This window comes from Rattus norvegicus, chromosome 4, assembly GCF_036323735.1.
Source record: "Rattus norvegicus strain BN/NHsdMcwi chromosome 4, GRCr8, whole genome shotgun sequence".
In the NCBI taxonomy this organism is placed as follows: Eukaryota; Metazoa; Chordata; class Mammalia; order Rodentia; family Muridae; genus Rattus; species Rattus norvegicus.
This window is the reverse complement of record NC_086022.1, coordinates 64416139-64436566: the sequence shown is the minus strand read 5'-3', so window position 1 is coordinate 64436566 and position 20428 is coordinate 64416139. Positions and strand designations below refer to the sequence as shown.

General features: G+C 40.4%; 1 protein-coding gene across 20 annotated transcripts in view; it reads right to left on the bottom strand.

Annotated features, from left to right (window-relative positions):
• Agbl3 (AGBL carboxypeptidase 3) overlaps positions 1 to 20428 on the bottom strand; it is an 82849-nt gene extending 62421 nt beyond the window's left edge. For 3 of the 20 annotated variants that reach the window (XR_010066130.1, XR_005503510.2, XM_063286923.1), the window contains exons 1-4: positions 13353 to 19129; positions 11941 to 12001; positions 10947 to 11132; positions 1348 to 1455 (exon numbers count right to left, since the gene is read on the bottom strand). Coding sequence is in view for 15 of the 20 variants with exons in the window: in XM_063286923.1 (XP_063142993.1) it covers positions 1348 to 1455; positions 10947 to 11132; positions 11941 to 12001; positions 13353 to 13415 (418 nt within the window). In the remaining 5 variants the exon portion in view is untranslated. Of the gene's footprint in view, positions 1 to 1347; positions 1456 to 10946; positions 11133 to 11940; positions 12002 to 13322; positions 19178 to 20307 lie in introns of those variants that run through there. The other 17 variants (XR_010066132.1, XR_005503511.2, XM_039108627.2 and 14 more) reach the window with 14 other exon arrangements.

Sequence of the window (20428 nt, the reverse complement as noted above, 5' to 3'; positions counted from 1 at the left end):
CATGTCTTCATGTACATACACAGAGAAAACACTACAGACACGGGTCAAGAGGAAAACTACATAACCAGTCTAATATGATGAAGATGCCGGCTCTACCAGGTAAAGAATTCAGAAGGAGCAAATGTGTTAAGGACCAACCATAAAAGGATGTGCAATGGCAAAGGGGAATGTAAGAAAGCATCAGATAGAATATGACAATGAAAAACAGTAATGTAAGTTGAAACTGCCTCTGATGAGCTTGTCAGGAAACTATAGAGAAAAGGAAATGCTCGATAAAAATGACAGCGGTGAACAGAAACAGTCAAAACTCAGGCAGGAGTTTCTTACAACAAAAGCAACACAAAGCAAGCAAAATAAACATGTAGGATCTAAGAACTGTTAGACAGCACCAAGTAACCTAACATCTTCATGACTGAAATCCTAGGACAGGGTTAAGCAGAAAAAAATAGCAAAGAAACAATAGTTGAGATTCTGACATTATCACTGACACCAAAAAGTTGTAAAAAGTGTAAAAAGTAGAGACTACACATGATCCAAAGAAGTTAAACAAGAAGCAAGGCCCAAGTGAAGATGCTTAAATCCCACTTAGAAGGGGGAACAAAATGGTCATGGGAGGCAGAGGGAGGAAGGGAACTGGATGGTAGAGAAGGGGTGGGAGGTGGGGGAGGAAGGATCAGGTATGGGTATAGACAGGAGAGAGGCCCAGAGTGCCAGGAGTGTATTTATTTTAAAATTGTTTTTAAGAGTTATTTGTGTTCGTATGTATATTAGCTTGGGAGCTGCCTTTTCATTCCTTAAAGGTTCTAGGGTCTAGAAACCATCCCAATTTCTTACTTAGGAGATAGGTCATTGTTCTGATGATAGCCCCCTATTGCTTCAGTATTTGTCTCCCTCACATCTATTTCTGTTGTAAATTCATTAAGTCTCCTTAAGCTTTCTTAAAGTTACTTCATGTAAACTGTCAGGATTCTTGCTAACTTACACCACTTAATGGTTTGTTTTTTTAAGATCTTATTTCTATTATGTGTGAAAGCTCTAAGGCAGGTTAGTCATGTAAATATTTGAAAAAAAAACTCTAAAAATTAAGAGGTATTTGATCACTTCAGTGTTTGGATATGTGTGAATATGTGATTTCTGAGATTTTCACTGTATAGAAACAGTTGGTGTAAATTTTCTTTGGCATGCTTGTCTTCTCAATATGCATGCCCTAGAAGCTATTTTAATATACAGAAACAACAAGACACCAAGCTCTGATGATGAAATATTCATAAGGGTCCCATAACTCTCATGTTTTGACATCAAGATGCCAACCATATTTTACAGGAATGTTTTAGAGAATATGCCCACCATCTTCAGCTAGGTAAACCACGGTGTCTTCCTTGGAGTTTGGGTAAACAGGTTCTATTTCCAGGCCTGTTGGGACATAGACCGGCTCAGGAACAAAAGGAGTCCACTCTGGAAAAAATAAGGGGACATTCTTTAAATATGACTTCAAATGAATTATTAATGTATGCTTTCAAATTATTGATACACACCTAGCCTAAAATGTAACGCTTTATGTAGGGATATATTTTTAGCAAGGGTTCATAACATGTAATAACACCATCACACTGTAACACAGCTCATGGATGTGTACAGTCCTAGATCACTGTCTAGTTCAGCACCAGTTGTTCTATGCCAATCAGCTCTACAGTACAGTGTCTATTTCTCTCCAGTCCTTCATGCTGTGTTTATCCCTTCTCTGAGTATATATATATTGCTTCTTCCACCTTTTACTTTCTGCTCCCTTTGTCTTCAGCCTTTTGCTTGGTAATAATCCCTTATAAACATATTTATGGTTCTTCTCTCTCCAGGAGGGTGAATATTCTTAGACGAATTTCTGTGGGGGATTAAACTGACTCTATAGATACTTTGGGGATAACTGATGACTTTAAGAGTATGAGCCTTCCAAACCATAAATACACCATCTCCCTCCCTATTAGTTACTTTTTAGTCTCTGTGATCCAACAGCTGTCAGAAACTTAAAAGTCTTCCTTTTTGTGTGTGGTTTCATTGGGTTCATCCATCATGGCGGGGAAGACACAGTAGAGCGGCTCACATCACATCACTGAGGACCGGGGAGCAGAGAAGAGATGCTGGCGCTCAGCATGCTCCCTCCTTTATCTTATCCTGTTCACAAGCTCATGCCATAGTGCTGTCTACATTAGGTGGGTCTTTCCAGGCTCAACTAGTCCCTTCTGAAAATACCCTCCATTTCCTTAAATCTTAAAAAAATATGTATTCTTAATGCTGTGTGGTTATATATAAGACTTCTATGTCCTTTGTCAGATTTATCCCTAGGTATTTGTTTTCTAATTTATTTGGAAACAATTGAATATATGGGGAAAATGTGCCAGAATTGTTTACCTAAAATACTTGGCACAGTACTAAATTCTTTCCAAATACTTGTGAACTTTTTTTTTAAGACTTTATTTATTTTATATAAGTGAGTACCCTGTCACTCTCTTCAGACACACCAGAAGAGGGAATCAGATTGTGTTGCAGATGGCTGTGAGCCACCATGTGGTTGCTGGGAATTGAACTCAGGACCTCTGGAAGAGCAGTCAGTGCTCTTAACCACTGAGCCATCTCTCCAGCCCACACTTGTGAACTTCTAATAGAGAAATCCCCCTCTACAGCCATTAATACAACCATCAAGATGATCAATTTTAGTTTGTGACTAGTGTGTGTATAGATCTTAGATTCCAACAGAGATTTTACTAGTTGTAGCAGAAGCAATAGGAAACACTTTAGAATTGCACAATGCACTTAATTATGTTTTCATTTGTAATTTAGAATTTTGAAATAGAAATCTCATTCTGCATTTCAGGCTGACCTTGAACTTAAGGATCTTCCTACCCCACCTCCTGATGCTGCAGTTAGAGGTGTGTGCCACTACAATGGACCTCATACTGTGTTTATCATCTTTCAATCTGGGATAGGTTTTCAGTAATTATCTGAGTGACATTTCTGAAAACTATAGCCATACTTCCAATTTCAGCTAAGAGATGTGTAGAATAAACACAGAATATTACCCCCCCTTACAATAAAAAAGAAACTAGATGAATTCCAGTTTATTTTATTGAATCTACTAGAGTACTGAAGTTGGAGGCTACCCAGGTTTTCCAAAATCTGGGAAAACAAAGGCAGGCATCTAAGAGATAAGCAGCCCCTGAGCAGGTGCCTGTCTAAATGCTGTTGACTCCATAGACTGTTAAAAGGGCATAGCTGCAGGCTTTTTACATAAATCATGAGTATGTAAAGTTCTTGGAGAGGGGGATATAGGATACAGAGGGTTCCTGCTTCCTGATGTCCCCTATTAACTTGTAACAAAATTCCATCAAGGTATGTCATCCATTTTTTTCCACATAGAACAAGACAGGTAACATAGAACAGAACACCCATCATATTTGGGGAAAGGGATCAGAATGCATAACCTTAGTTAGAGGGCAGTCATATAATACTACTTTTATATATTGGTTACTTATTTGTGATTATACATTGGCACACACATCCTACAGGATGAGTAAGAAGGTCAGAGAATAGTTTGTGGGAATCAGTTTTTAATTTCCACAACATGGGTTCTGGAGACTGAACTCAAGTTCTTAGATGTGGCAGCAAAGTGTTTTTATACACTGAGCCATCTTGCCTGCCCCATGTCTCTCTCTCTATATATATTTCAAATTCTCATTCTGTATAGATACAATCACACAATATTTATTCTCTTTTGTCTGAGCATGTTTGCAAGGTCCATCCATCCTGTAGCATGTTTTTAATACTTCATTCTTTTTTATGGCTAATTGTTATTTCATTATATAGGTATACCACATTTAGTTATCTATTTATCTCTTGATGTACTATGAATAGTACTCGTATTGACACTTGCTTTTGTTTGGGCACATTTTATTTCTTCTGGGTGTACATGGGTTGAAAATGCTGACTCAAATGCTAACTGACTTTCCAAGGATATGCTAAACTGTCCAAAATGACTGACCAGCTTTACCTTCTCTCCAGTGTCAGACTTCCAGTTTCTCCTCATCCTCACCAACGCTTGCTGTGATCTGACTCTTTGGTCCTAGTCATCCTAGTTCCTGTAAAGTGGTATCTCAGTGTAGCATCAACTTGCATTTCCTTGATGGCTAAGATGTTGAACATCTTTTCAGGTTTATTGGCAGTCTGCTTAAGTTCCATGTAGAAATGTCTTACTGGATCATTTGTGTGGATTCTTCAGGAGAGGCACTGATGACGGCAGTATATCTTTAGGAGTCATTTTATTATTATGTTGCTATAGTAGTATGATCGTGTATTAGGGTTTCCTTAGGCCCAGGGGCTATCTAGTCTCAGGTTCTTGGCTACTTTAGTAGTTTCAGGTATAGGTTCAATTTCATAGAGTAGGCCTTAAATCCAGTAAAAAAAGTGAATGGTCACTCCCACAAACATTTGAGTCATGATTTCACTACTGTGGTTTGCAGGTTCTGTTACAGGTTGCAGGGTATGTAGCTGGGTGATATTGATAATTACCTTTCCTTCCAATAGCATGAATAGTACCTTCCAAGACTAAGACTGCTTGTTAGTAGGGATGAAAGTACTAGTAAGGCATCAGCTCGGCTTTTCTGTGCTTAATGACGTAAGTGTTGCCTTCAGCAACAGGTTGTGGAGAGTAACCAATAACCTGGGCAATAGTTTCTTGTATTTGGGGAGTGCTATAGGACCCCTTTGATCAATAACTCAACAAGATGCAATGCATTCCTGACACTGGAAGTTTTACTTGGTGGCATAAGATGTCTAGTTGGGGAATTCTCTCCTCTATTATTTGGTGTCTCAATTCAGATTCCTTTCATACACACATATTTTTAAACAAGTATCATGAATGAGGTAACCCAGACCTAAAATATTGTGTTTTCTCTTATATGTGGATGTTAGCTTTCAAAATTTTATATGTGTGTCACAATCTAAATAGCCACAGAAATTAGGTAGCTAGTAAGGAACTGAGAGAAAGAGAGGATTTCCCAAGTCTAGAATTTGGAGGAATAAAGGGGAAACCATTTAGAAAGCATCTTCTCTAACTTAATAGTTCTCTTGAACGTATAAAGCTCTCTACTTGGATGAAATATAATTTACTGATTTTCGCTCTTATTCTTGTTTTGGTGTTATACCTAGAATCCATTTTCCCCTCTATGCTTCTTTATATAGCTTTATAATTCTGCCCCTTATATTTAGATTTTGATACATTTTTTTTATTTGGAGTTAGGTGCTAAGGTCAAGTTTTATTATTCTGCCTGTAATTTATCCAGTTGTCTCAGAACACTTGTTAAAAGACTCTTACTGAATAGTTTTGTGACCATTGACGTGTCGGTTTACCCTGATTTTTGCTTGTTGTTTTCTTTTGAGGACAGGGTTTTTCTGTGTGGCTCGGGCTATCCTGAAATGTGTTCTGTAGCCTGGCCTCAAACTCAGGTATCTGCCAGTCTCTGCCTCTTGAGTGCTGGTATTAAAGGCATGTGCCATACACACACTCAGCAATTCTGCACTTTTAATTGTATTCACTTATCTGTCACATATGCTAATGATAAAATAGCTCCAAACTGTCAAAATAAACTATTGGTTTACAATGAAATCTGAAAGTACTTGACTTGGTTCTTCAAGTTCTATTTTACTTTTTGCTATTCAGCAAAATTTGTTGAGTTTCTACATAAATTTTAGTACAATATGTCAAGTTTTACAAAGTAATGGTTGATATTTTAATGAGAACTGAAATTTGTTTGATTTCTGCTGCTGTGATAACACCCTGACTCTCAGTAGAGGGAAGGTGTATTTATCTTACAGTTCCAGAGTTCCAGGTTATCGTCTATCACTGAGGAGAATATGAAGCAGAGACTTAGGCAGCTAGTCACATCATTTCCACATCAAGAGCGGAGAGGAATGAGCGCATGGATGCTGCTCACTTTCTAGGTTGCTTATGCTCAGCTAGCTTTCCTTACTTATAATACAGCCCAGAACCACCTGCCCAGAGCATGGTGCTGTCCACAGTAGGTTGGGTCTTCCCACATCAACCAATAATCAGACAATCTCCTACAAGATCTTGACAGATCTAGGCAAGTCCTCAACTGAGACTCCCTTTTATTTTTTGGTGCTACTTTAAGTGGAATTATTTTCTTAAGTTCATTTTTTATGGTGTTCTACCTTTAGTCCCAGCTATACCACTCTTGGGCATATACCAAAAAGATGCCCCACCATGCCACAGGGCCATGTGCTTCACTATGTTCACAGCAGCCTTATCTATGATCACCCATGATAACCAGAAGCTGGAAACAACCCAGATGATCCACAACAGAATAGATACAGAAAATGTGGTTCATTTACACAACGGAATACTACTCAGCTATTAAGAACGAGGACATCATGAATTTTGCAGGCAAATGGGTAGAACTAGAAAATATCATCCTTAGTGACCTCACTGGGACTAACTTGGACCCAAAAGGATATGCATGGTATATGCACTCACTAATAAGTGGATATTAGCCAAAAATGTACAGAATTCCCAGGATACAGTCCAAAGAATTCAAGAAGGATAACAAGCTGAAGGGCCCAAGTGAGGATGACTCAATCCCACTTGGGAGGGAGAAGAAAGCAACCACAAGGGGGGAAGAAGGGAGGAACCTAGGAGGGAAAGACGACAGGGAAGGGAAGAGGGGAACATGATTAGATATTGGATGGGAGAGAAGGACTGAAGCCCTGAGAGCCAGCAGAAAGAATGCAAACAGGCAGCCTCGGGAGGTAGGAGGTAGGAGGACCCTCCAGAATGTACCAGAGACCTGTGAGGTGAGAGATGCTCAGGACTCAAGGGAGGGACCTGAGATGAAATGCCCTACAGTGGGGCGAGGGAACTTGTAGAGTCCTCCAGTAGAAAGACAGGTCATCAGGGAGGGATAAGTTGCCTTCCCAGTCAAAAACTCTAACCCAGAATTGGTCCTGTCTGAAAGAACTGCAGGGACAAAAATGGAGAAGAGCCTTAGGAAAAGGAGGTCCACGACAGGCCCAAATTGGGATCCAGCTCAGGGGGAGACCCCAAGACCTGACACTATTACTGATGCTACAGTGTGCTTACATAGGGGCCTATCATGACTGCCCAACAAGCAGCTAAAGAGTCAGATGCAGACTTTTACACCCAACCAGTGGAGAGAAGCTTGTGGCCCCCTGTGGTTGAGTTAGGGAAAAACTGGAAGAAGCTGAGGAGGAGGGCCACCCTATAGGAAGACCAGCAGCCTCAATTTACCTGGATCCTGGGTCGATCTCTCAGACACTGAGCCACCAACCAGGCAGCATACACCTGCTGATATGAGGCCCCCAAACCATATACAACAGACTACTCCAGGTCTAGGTTCAGTCAGAGAAGATGCACCGAACCCTCAAGAGACTGGAGGCTCCAGGAAGTTTAGAGGTCTGGTGGGGAGGGTAGGGTGGGACATCCTCGTGGAGATGGGAGGCGAAGGGCAAGGAGGAGGTATGGGATGTGGGATGTGGGATGTAGAACAGTTGGAAGGTGGACTGGGTGGGGGATAAAGTCTGAACTGTAAAAAATGATTGGAGAATAAATTAAAAAATAATTTGGTAGCCTCAACAACCAAGTAGGTTAAGAATAAAGAAGTGCATTCCTCATGCCTGTGTCTGTCTATATTTGTATCAGTATCTGTACTTCTATCTCTGTCTACAGCTCCAGCATCTTTGTAGCTCTATCCATATTTTCAATTTTTCAAGTACCTTAAAAAAGAAAGATCATTTTCCCCCTTCAGTGTATTTTTCTTGGTACCTTTGCTAAAAACAAACAAACAAAACAAACAAACAAACACAAAAACAAAAGAAATTCCCCTCTGCAGCTGGTTGTAAATAGATGGACTTCTGGATCACCTCAGCAACCCCCAAGTCTGTGTGTCTGCCTCGGACAGTGCTATCCAGTGGGCTTTGTAGTGATCAGACTCAGGGCCTTGCACAGGCAAGTGAGCTGCATCCTACCCAGTCCTACCATGTTGTTTTACTATCGTAACCTGAGTTTATTTTGAAATCAAATTTGGTGATGTTTTAAACTCTGTTTTAAAACCCATTAATAAGGTACCAATTAAATTATGGTGTATTTACTTAATGAAATCTAATGTAATAATCATTAAAATGGTGTATATGAGCTAATATGGAAAGACTTTCACAACAGATGATTGTGTATACAATTGGGCTAGAGAAAAGTTCTATTTCTATCTACACGGCACACTGGTGTCCAGCTTTGTGTCTTGGCTAAGGACAGTAAGATCAGTAGATGAACTGTTCAGGTTTTGGACTGCCCTGGTAAGCCCAAACCTTTATACACAATGCCTTCATTTGGCAGCACAGTTAAGCACGCTGTTCTAATGACGTGATGGCAGAGGCACAAGACCTCGGCTGTGTTTTGCCTTAGTTTCTGAGGCAGAGAGATTCACTGCACAGATGTTAATGTTTTTAAAAGAAGTCATGGTGTGTGTGTGTGTGTGTGTGTGTGTGTGTGTGTGTGTGTAAGAGAGAGAATTGTTTTAAGATTCTGGGACCTTATACCTTGATGTCTTCTGGGCTCCAGCATTTGCCAGAGGTTCTTTGTTCTGCTGTACTCTTCCTCTGACTTTAAATGAAAGTGATGAATTAGTAGAGCCCTGTTTAGTTTTGTATGCCCGTCAAATATCTAAACTTATTTTAAAAAGCAATTTCAAAGGAATGTGCAAAACCATGGAAAGCAGACTTTCTGAAATAGTAGCAAGTAGGGAAAATTGACAAAGACCCCTGGGAACAGATCTCAGTTCTTCCTGCAAAGGACGTGTGGATGCTGCAGTCTAATAACCTGCACAGCCTTCAAACCTGCAGGACACAGACTGAACAACAACATGGCACAGCCCCCAGATGAGGCTCTCAACAGGCACAAGTGCATCACTAGTAGCTTTGATGTTCCCCTCAGGACTCTGGGGATCTTGGGAAACCAATGCTGAGAAAGGTTACATCTGCACTTGTACCATGGAACATTTACACCTTCATTCAGGAAGGAAGCTAAGCTTGTAAAGCTCAAATTCTACTTAACACGTAAGAAAACCTGATATGCAGCACTGGAGAATTCAGTTAGTCTTAAAAATAGGAGTTTGGTAAGGAAATATATTTAGAACTAGTAGAAGCTAGAAATATAACTGTTCTAATCTAAAAGCATAAAACTGGAAGTGTATCAGGTAACCAGAATATAGAGACTTTCTCCATCCTGAGGCACTGATGAAGCTTGGGCCAAATGAAGGTTGAGAATAAGTGCTAGAAACACAAGAATAGGGTGCACCAAGGATGTGAAAGTGGGTTGTCCAGCTAGAGAGAGGCAAAGTTGCTAGGGGGAACCAGCATGGGGTAGAGAACACTGGTAAGCAGTGATATACTGAGGCCTTATTTCCCTCTTCTCACTGGGTCTCTTCTGCGCTCATACTCTCACCATTCCCATAGAAGAGAACATGACAGAGGCTACAGGAGAAGCAGGAGGGACGTTTCTTCTCCAAGTCGTTTCCTTTCTCACTGACACAGCTACAAAAATGGGGTTATGAAACAGAAGCAAGGCACAGAAATGACTTCACTAAGTTAAGATTTAGTACATGCTGCTGGTTTTTTGTTTTGTTTCTGTTTGATTTCTGTACTTTTCCCCCTGATATATGAACAAAAAGAAGTAGGGTGAAAAAAAGAACTGAAAGGCAAGCAGAAGACACCCTAAGCTAAGAGAAATATACATTGAAGACATGCCTGTAAACAAGCGGTGCTTGTATCAGTAAGTATGAGTTCTACTGTATTTCTAGACCTAAAATTTGGACGTTGAGAGAAAATTTGGCTTCCTTCTCTATAAGCAAAACCACGATTGCTTTTGCTTCTCTGTGATCCGTATCTACTGACTACCTGTCTTGCTATGATACTTATCTATCTAGAACCAGATAATGAAAGAAGAAAATTTAGCTTTTAAGACCTCCTGAGTGGAATTTAACTTCAGAAGGCTGTAATAAGTACAGATTGGTTTTGATTTATCCACTCACACGTGTTTATCCTAGTTCTACATGGTAATAGCACATGTGGACTCTACAATCAACAAAGGAAGAATCACAGCAGAAGGTGTAGAGCATTGAGGATTTTTTGACCGTCGTTATGTCCACTGTCTTTTCTAGGACAGTAGAAAACAAATTTGAAAATATACACAAAGAAACAGCAACAAAAGCCCACTTTAAGTAGATCTTCTTCAGTCCATCCATGTCAGCTGAAGGAAAGAAACAGTAAGTAGTAAAGAAAAAGGCAGCGACAAAGGATTGAAGAGGAGACTGGGGGCCAGGATGGGGGAGCAGAAATGAGTGCAACTGTAGATCATGAGCACTCTGACACTTTGCCATAGTCCCAGTATACTGCCTACGATAGTCATGGCTAAAGCTAGTTAGATAAAGGACTTTTGTTTATCTGAAACAGGCTCTGGTGATATGTAGCCCAGGGTAGCCTGAACCTGCAATCCTGACTCGGCCGTCTGTGTGTAGAATGACAGGTGTGCACCACTATGCTCAGTTCCGGCAGACGGTTTTAACCTTTCCATTTAAGCACAGTGATGTGTGCATAATCTGAGCTGAGATGCCCATAAGTGTAAAATGCATACCAGATTTGGATGACTTTGTGTAAAGAGAAAGTGAAATATTTTTGATATAGTTTAATAGAATATATTCTGAAAGTAATTCCACTTTTAAACTTGTATAGCTAGCAGGACATTTTTTATTATATACATGGCTTATGTTATACTTCTGGAATACAGTTGTTACATCATTAGTGTCCTCATTAACATCAAGATTGATACGTTTGCTAATGTCTGAATCCCCTAACTTCTAAAAACATACCAATATGCTGGACTTTTTCATCAATGACCTCACAGTGGTATGGCCACCGTGTTGGGCTCAGCGGACCAGAAGAAGAGACGCCATATAAATCTCGTGGTTCTCGAAGGCGTGGTACCCATCTTCCTAGCTGATACTCCAATAAAATCTGTGTAGTCCGAGGAAAGAATGGGTCACCAATAGAATCAGCTGAAAAAAAATTCAAATACAGTCATGAGAGACCAGAAGGAACACACCAATTCCCGCATGTATCCTATAGTTCTTTTCTTTTTAACCTACTTAATTTATGCATATGTATAGATATTATTTTAACTATTTAATAATTCAGGATATAATAAATATCTAAATGAAATTTTATAAAAACTGATTTTCATAATAAGTAAAAAATCTGTTAACCTATGTACTATTATTTCACAGTGACTTCTTACCAATATTTCCAGAGTGTCTGTCTCTTCTAGCTTTCCTAGTAAGTCATCTAAATTTGACTTTTAAACGTGTGTGTGTGTGTGTGTGTGTGTGTGTGTGTGTGTGTGTGCAAGAGCCTCAGAGGCCAGAGGGCAATCCTTGATGTCATCCTCAAGAGCACTGTCTACCTCCATCAAGACTGGGTTTCTCACTGGCCTAGAACACACTAATTAGGCTCAACCAGTGAGCCCTACAGATCTTCCTGTCTCATAGACATGTCCAATGCTGAAAATTATGTTTTTATTTGTAATTTAAAATTTTGAAATACAGTAAGTCCTTATGTTAAAGAGTCCTTCACAAAGTAACTACTACTTTCATTCATTATTTTCTAATATCAACCCTAATCCTGGCTTACTTAAAACTGTCCTGAAAAGTTTAAACTCCAAAGCGGTTATATTTTTTTCTCCCTACCCACCAGAATAATCACTATTTTATTAGATCTGCATTTTTTTCAGTTTCTTTATCCTACTTTTTACCCACTAGAACGTTCATGATTAAAAAGGGAGGAAAATACATATAGATGAGTTCAAACCTGTTAGTAGTGTACACTGATGAATATCATCACTTACAAATTTCATGAATGAATCCTCATCCTGAAACAAAAGAATTTTAAAATTTAAGAACCAATAGTAACAAAATCCATGGTTTTCTTTAACATCTACATAACTACTTGTGATTGTCTTTAATCTTTAATAAATGGAAGATGCCATGGTTATTTGGGTTACTAGCCCCAAAGCAGCCCCTCCAATACAAGGGAACCTTAGCATTTGCATCTTTATTCCTCTTCCACAGATGTGGTGGTTTGGATATGCTTGGCCCAGGAAGTGACACTATTTGGAGATGTGGCCCTGTTGGAGTAGGTGTCACTGTGGGCATGAGCTTAAGACCCTCACGCCAGCTGGCTGGAAATCAATCTTCCACTAGCAGCCTTCGGATAAAGATGTAAAACTCTCAGCTCCTCCTGCACCATGCCTGCCTGGATACTGATATATTCCTGCCTTGATGATAATGGACTGAACCTCTGGACCTGTAAGCCAGCCCCAATTAAATGTGGTCTTTATAAGAGTTGCCTTGGTCATGGTGTCTGTTCACAGCAGTAAAACCCTAACTAGGACATCAGGGTAGGCCATTACAATCACCACGGAGAAGGAGTAAAGTTTAAAGGAATAAAGTCTTGGAATACTTGGGGAAACAACTGGTGAACACAGAACACAGAAAGTTATGGACTTAGAGAACTATGTATCATTTTGGAGAGATTTTGGAACTTTAAACATATTGTAAATTGTACTTTTTCAAGAAATCTCTTAGAACAGGGTATAAGAGAGACACAATATTTTCAAACGCTACGTCCCCCCTCCTCTTTTTTCTGCTATCCATATCCTTTCCTACGGTATTGAAGAGTCACATTAATGTACTATGGTGAAACATAAGAACCCTGGCTGGAACACCAGGGGTTTGAATATGGTGCCTACTATGTTACAACAGAATTAGCATATAAGGAACAGAGTAGAAATGACTGAAATAAAATCCTAATCATTACATACATTCACAGTGACTTCTTACCAATATTTACAGTGTCTGTCTCTTCCAGCTTACCAGAATAATCTTACCCAAGATTTTCTCAAGAAAAATCCTTTCCCATTTTAAAAAATGTTTTTAACTGAAATAGAATTAGATCATTTTGCCCCTCCCATTTCTCCTGCCAATTCCTCCCATCCCCCCTCCCCACTTTCAGGTTGATAGCCTCTTCAAGAAAAATCAATTCTTTTTCTTTCTTTCTAAGCAGGGCATTGATCACACAATACGTTTTTCAGTTATTTTCTAACTTCCATGACAAAAACGGACACCATCCACTTTATTTTTATATCAAATTAATTCTACAATATTTTAGTTGGGAATTATACTACATTTTACCTCAAATTATGTAGAGTAAAAGAGACATACCAACTCATCGTCATCACTGATACTTCTATCTGAATAGTCTTCCTCTTCTGAATCTTCTGACATCTCTTCTAGTGTCTTTCTTGAGATTTCTTTTATTATGTGGGTAGGCTATAAAATGTCTAAGGAAATTATTTAACAGTTTTTCTTTTAAGCAAAGGTGTGCACATTCTATATTAAATGAATACTACAAAACCGATCCAATTGTATTTAATTAACAGTGATAGATCTCTGAAAACGAAACTAGTAAGGATACAGGAAATTAACTTCAATTTCAAAGATTAAAAAAAAACAAAACCAAAACAAACTATCCATTACTGTAAAGCAAGCTTCCTAAACAGACATCTAATACCAAGTGTTCAGTCCTAAAAATATATACACATAAGCAACATTCAACAGACTTCTGCAAGTTGCCTTTATATATTTATTTAAACACACATAATGATAATAATGTGAAAGAGGTTATGAATCTGAGAGGGTTGGATGCGGGTAAATGATGTAATTATATTTTAATTAAATAAAAAATTTAAAATGATGAGTGGATATGGAATGGGGAAGTGAATCTTGGAAGAGTTGGAGAGGGATAAATTTATAACCTGTTAGTATGTTTTATGAACAAAAACTAAAAAGTCTTGAAACAACAAAAAAAAAAGCATGTAATTTAGTTGGAAAACTTTCACAGTATATAGCTGGGCCATTTACACTTTATATGTATAATTAAACAATACACTGCAATAGCAAATCAGGATTGTCCTCAAGCATTAAAAATTATGCAAGAAAAGTTATGATTATTCAGACAATAAAATGTAGCACCAACTTAAAAACTTTCCCCTTCCTCTTTCAGTTGACCCAAGTTTCAGTGTACTGTAACTGGTTTCTCTTTAACTTTGATAATTACTGTCTATATTTAACTTTAAAATTCAATGACTTCATTTGCATTGAAATAGCCACCAGAAGGTCCTGTGGAGATGACCACTGCCTCTTCTATGCAAACCTGAAATTGCCATTTTTACTAAAATGACATTTTCCTCCTGATGCACATGCCAGTGACTGTGCCTTTGGGGATAACTACAGTTTTGAGTATACGTTTCCTCTTTTGTTTGCAATGAAATAATCGAAAGTCTTTGCCAAGCTTTTACACTTTGGAGGACACCAAAAGAATTTACCAATTTCACAACTACCGGTTTATGTTCTCTCTCTAAAAGCGAGGCTTTAGGAGCGTGGGCTGCACACCACCGACAAAAACCTTTCACAGCCCTGTGGTTCACAGAAGAGCGTGTTCTGGGGCGCGGACTGCACAGAAGGCCTCGCGAAGCTTCAACATAAACAACTGCAACCGAGAGAGCGGTTTCTAGGTGACATCGCTGGGCGCAGACCGAAGCTTCAGCCCCGGATGACAGCTCGAAATGAGAACAACCCGCCTGGCGCCCGGCGGCAGCTCCTTACGTGCGCGGACCAGGCGGGCTAGCGCTGGGCGCCGGAAGCGGCGAGCGAGGGGCGCGCGGCCGCGCCAGACCTTCTCCGGGGACAGGACCCACGCAGAACCTCCTCACTCACGCGGGCCCCGCGCTGCCCCGCGCATCTCCCGCGCTCCCCCGCGCATCTCCCGCGCTCCCCTGCCTGAGCGGCGCGTCCGCCGCCCGCCTCGCTCCCTCGGCTTCTTCAAGCCTGCCGGTCGTCCCACCCCTCTCGGGAGAGTACTTTAGGATGTACCCCAGGCATCGGGCGACCACAGGGCCAGAGGAAACACCATCGTAATTCAGCGGCCGGGGCTACGCTCTCCAGGGAGAGGAGGCCACTTGTTGCCGTGGCAACGGCTGTAGTCTCGCGAGAGTTCGGGAAGGTTTGGCGCTTTCTCCCCCTAGCGACAGCTATGAAGGTGGTGAGACTTTGGCTGGAGAAAGTGATGCCGGGGGATGATGGGAACTCCCGGCTAGGCTTAGGGTTTGAAGAGGTTTGAGTGTTGGAGGCTGGAGGGAGGATTGAGCACTGGAGAAAGGCGTGGCAGCAGTTTGTTCGGAGTGACAGCAATTTGCTGGGTGCCTGCGCAGAGAAGGCATTAGAACATACGGTTTAAGGCTTGTGTCTGGATGCTCACTTGACTTTTAACAACCTGATGACCACAGGCAAGTTAATTTTCTGGACTAAACCTCATTAATAAAAATGAAGTAATTGTACTTGGAGTTAAACGGTTGAGTTCCATTCTGCACAATTGAAATCCATCTTTATTCTGGAAATGAAACTCAAATACTTGATCTGGAGCAGTCTTGGCTATATGAGAGTGAATTCTCAAAGTATCGGTTAAGAAATTCTTTGTTAGCCAACACTTTTAATCCCCACTTTGCCTTATTTAAGTCAATAAGATACCCCCACAGCAGACTTAGGATGTGTGTGTGTGTGTGTGTGTGTGTGTGTGTGTGTGTGTGTACACGTGTATACATCTAACCCTGATTTGTTGGTCATTTTTAACTTTGGTGGATAATACAGTTGGAACAGTTTTTTCAAGCAAAGGCTTTTTTTTAAAAAAAATCCATTATTAGGTGTTCTCTTGGTTCACATTAAGCACTTGAATTCATGCATGGCAAGGACTTAGCATCTCTAGATTTGGTAACTTTCTGGAAATGTGTTTGTGTCAGCAATTCAAAAACTTCGAGACTTCCTCTTTCTTTGGACGTTAGCCTGAGGAGATTAAGTGCACCTTTGATCACAGTCGTTTGAAAATTAGTCTCCATATTAGTTTGCTTGGTTTTATGCCACCTGCATATCACTAAAGGTGGCAATGCCCAGAGAATCTTTGGTTTGAGGGCATCCTCAGAGCTCCAGTACTGAAATTTAATTGCTCCTGTGGAATTGTAAGAATAGAAACATACCCCTACTTGTATTAATATATGGGGGGGGGCATTCAGAGATAAGATGAAAGGACACCATTGATGTGGGGTTCTCATGGTTGAAGCTTAGTGACTCTGTAGGACAGAGCAGAGGACACCCACTCCTGGTTTCTACTAGAGGGTACCATTTGTTCCCTCAGCAAGTCGATCACCAAATGTGTTCCCTTGACTTGCATCACTAGAATCAAAGCTAAACTAGACTTCTTAACACTTACCCAGCTGGTGGTATTGTGTTATTGGAAACAGTAACTAGGCTAAGCCACTCTTTATATATGGAATCTATCTGTTGGACTTTACTCATAGATAAAGGCGATAGAGTATCAGGTACACAAGATGAAGCTCTGAGAAACAGCTCAGCCAGTCATTGGAAGAGGCAAAGATAGGACTTAAATCGTGTGTGTGTGTGTGTGTGTGTGTTGTGAGTGGTGTGTGTGTGTGTGTGTGTGTATTCAGTCCAACTGTGTACATTAACAAATGTCAACAAATATTTTAGATGAGAAGAATGCTATTAGTGCATAAAAGAATTACTTAGAAATTCAGCAAAACTTTGAAAAGTCACATTCATTTATTATTTACCTGACCTTTACTGGTTTACATCAGAGACCATTGGCAGTGGAAGGCTACTGTAGAGAGCCAAACAGTTTTTAATGGAGAGTGCATCCTAATGGGAGAAAACAATAGTAGCACCATGCAGATGATGCAGATGAAAGTTGCTATGGAGAGAAAGAGAGCTTAGCAAGTGCTGGGGGTGAGAAGCCTGGCAGGGTAGTTCTTTAAGATGAGGTGTTTTGCCTCTGTGTGACTCTAACCAAGTAAGTGAAAGATCTGTATGACAAGAACTTTCAAGTCTCTGAAGAAAGAAATCGAAGATATCAGAAGATGGAAAGACCTCCCATGCTCATAGATTGGCAGGATTAATATAGTAAAAATGGCCATTTTGCTGAAAGCAATCTACAGAGTCAATGCAATCACCATGAAAATTCCAACTCAATTCATCATAGAGTTAGAAAGAGAAATTTGCAAATTCATTTGGAATAACAAAAAACCCAGGATAGTGAAAACTATTCTCAACAATAAAAGAACTTCTGGGGGAATCACCATTCCTGACCTCAAGCTGTATTACAGAGCAATAGTGATAAAAACTGCATGGTATTGGTACAGAGACAGGCAGGTAGATCAGTGGAATAGAATTGAAGACCCAGGAATGAACCCACACACCTATGGTCACTTGATCTTTGACAAAGGAGCCAAAACCATCCAATGGAAAAAACCATTTTTAACAAATGGTGCTGATTTAACTGGAGGTCAGCATATAGAAGAATGCAAATTGATCATTCTTATCTCCTTGTAAAAAGCTCAAGTCCAAGTGGATCAAGGACCTCCACATCAAACCAGATACACTCAAACTAACAGAAGAGAAAGTGGGGAAGAGTCTTGATCACATGGGCACTGGAGAAAATTTTCTGAACAGAACTCCAATGACTTATGATCTAAGATCAAGAATCAACAAATGGGACCTCATAAAATTGCAAAGCTTCTGTAAGGCAAAGGACACTGTCAGTAGGACAAAACGGCAACCAACAGATTGGGAAAAGGTCTTTACCAATCCTACATCCAATAGAGGGCTAATATCTAATATATACAAAGAACTCAAGAAGTTAGACTCCAGAGAATCAAATAACCCTATTTAAAAAATGGGCTACAGAGCTAGACAAAGAATTCTCAACTGAGGAATGTCGAATGGCTGAGAAGCACCTAAAGAAATGTTCAACATCCTTAGTCATTAATGCAAATCAAACCAACCTGAGATTCCACCTCACACCAGTCAGAATGGCTACGATCAAAAACTCAGGTGACAAAACAAAACAACAAAACAAAACAAACAACAACAACAAAAAAACCAAACCAAAACAAACAAACAAACAAACAAAAACCTCAGGTAAGGGTAGATGCTAGAGTAGATGTGGAGAAAGAGGAACACTCCTCCATTGTTATTGTGATTGCAGCTGATACAACCACTCTGGAAATCAGTCTGGTAGTTCCTCAGAAAATTGTACATAGTACTACTTGAGGACCCAGCTATTCCACTCCTGGGGATATACCCCAAAGACGCTCCAACATATAACAAGGACACATGCTCCACTATTTTCAAAATGGCCTTATTTAAAACAGCCAGAAGCTGGAAAGAACCCAGATGCCCTTCAACAGAGGAATGGATACAGAAAAATGTGGTACATCTACACAATGGAGTACTACTCAGCTATTATAAACAATGACTACACGAAATTCATAGGCAAATAGATGGAATTAGAAAATTCCCCTGAGTGAGGTAACCCAATCACAAAAGAACACACATGGTATGCACTCACTGATAAGTGAATATTAGCCCCAAAGCCTGGAATACCTAAGAAAAAATTCATAGATCATATGAAGCTCAAGAAGGATGACCAAAATGTGCCATCGCATGGTGGAGCATAACCATCTATAATGAGATCTGCTTCTGCTGCCCTCTTCTGGCCTTCTTAGAAGGGAGAACAAATACTCACGGGAGGAAATAGAGCAATAAAGAGTGGAGCAGGAACTGAAGAAAAGGTCATCCAGAGACTGCCCCACCTGGGGATCCATCCCATTTGTAGCCACCAAACCCAGCCACTATTGCTGATGTCAAGAAGTGCTTGCTGACAGGAGCTGGATATCTGTGTCCCCTGAGAGGCTCTGCCCGAGCCCTCCAGATACAGATGAGGATACTTGCAGCTAACCATTAGTCTGAACAAGGGGACCCCAATGTAGGAGTTAGAGAATAGACTGAAGGGCTGAAGGAGGTTTGCAACCCCATAGGAGGAGAACAATATCAACCAAGCAGAGCCCACCAGAGCTCCCAGGGACTAAACTACCAACCAATGAATATACTTGGAGGGACCCATAACTCCAGCCACATAGGTGGTAGAGGATGGCATTGTCCAGCATCGATAGGAGGAAAAGCCTTTAGTCCTGTGAAGGCTTATTTTCCCAGTATAGGGTAATGCCAGGGTGTTGAGGTGGGAGTGGGTGGGTGGGAGTGGGAACATCATTTTAGAAGCAGGGGCAGGGGGTATAGGAGAGGGGGAAAGGGAATAACATTTGAAATGTAAATACATAAAATATCCAAGAAAAAAATCCCGATGAGGTGGCTACAGAAGCTCCCTGCCCTGGTAGCATGTGAACAGGAGAGTAAACCACGTGGTTGACTAGAGAAGACCTTGTTGGAGTGCAGGTGCAGCAAGTCCTAAGGCTATGGAAGAATCACCAGCTGAAGCTACTGTCATTTTAGAGACATGTCATGGAATTCCCTCTCCTCCAGCTAAATTTAAATTAGCCTTTGAACATCTGCTTTAAATGTTTAAAAATGAGTTCAAAACATTATTCGTATTGGATTTATGGGGTCCTTCATGCTACAGTTCACGTGTGGAGGTCTGAGGTAATTCTTTCTTCACATGGGTCCTGGGAATTGAACTTGGGTTGTCTGGCATGGTGGTAAGTGCCTTTTCCTCCTGAACCACCTCCTGGGCTGCTTGCTTTCTTTCCTTCTTCCTTCCTTTCTTCAGTCTCTCTCTCTCTCTCTCTCTCTCTCTCTCTCTCTCTCTCTCTCTCACTTTATATGCATCGTTCTACCAGAAGAGGGCAGCAGATCTCATCATAGATGGTTATGCTCCACCATGTGATGGCTGGGAATTGAACTCAGGACTTCTGGAAGAGCAGACAGTGAACTTAACTTCTGAGCCATCTCTCCAACCACCCTGGGCTTTCCATTTTTAATTTTAAAGTTTTTTTATTTTGATTTTAGACAGGAGCATGCACTGGAAGTTGAATTTGTTGTTCTTAAGTTAAAATAAAAATAAGGTCTAGAGTGAACTTCTCAAAGATGTACTGAGTTGTGGCTCCCCACTGTGGGATCCCATCACTGAGAGCTACTGGGCAGACTCATAGAGCCAGTTCCCAACTTTTCAGGAGGCAGATGGAGCCTGAACTAATTCCCTCTTCTTTCACATGACAGTAGGAGTCACAATGAGAGACAGAGAATAAATACTAACCTGTATTATCCCCAAAGGCACAGTCCTTGGTGTGGACAATCAGGAGCAAAATGTCTTCTTGGTAAAATGGCAAAAGTGTCAGTTATGTTAGGAATATAACTTATTTGAATTATTTCCCACT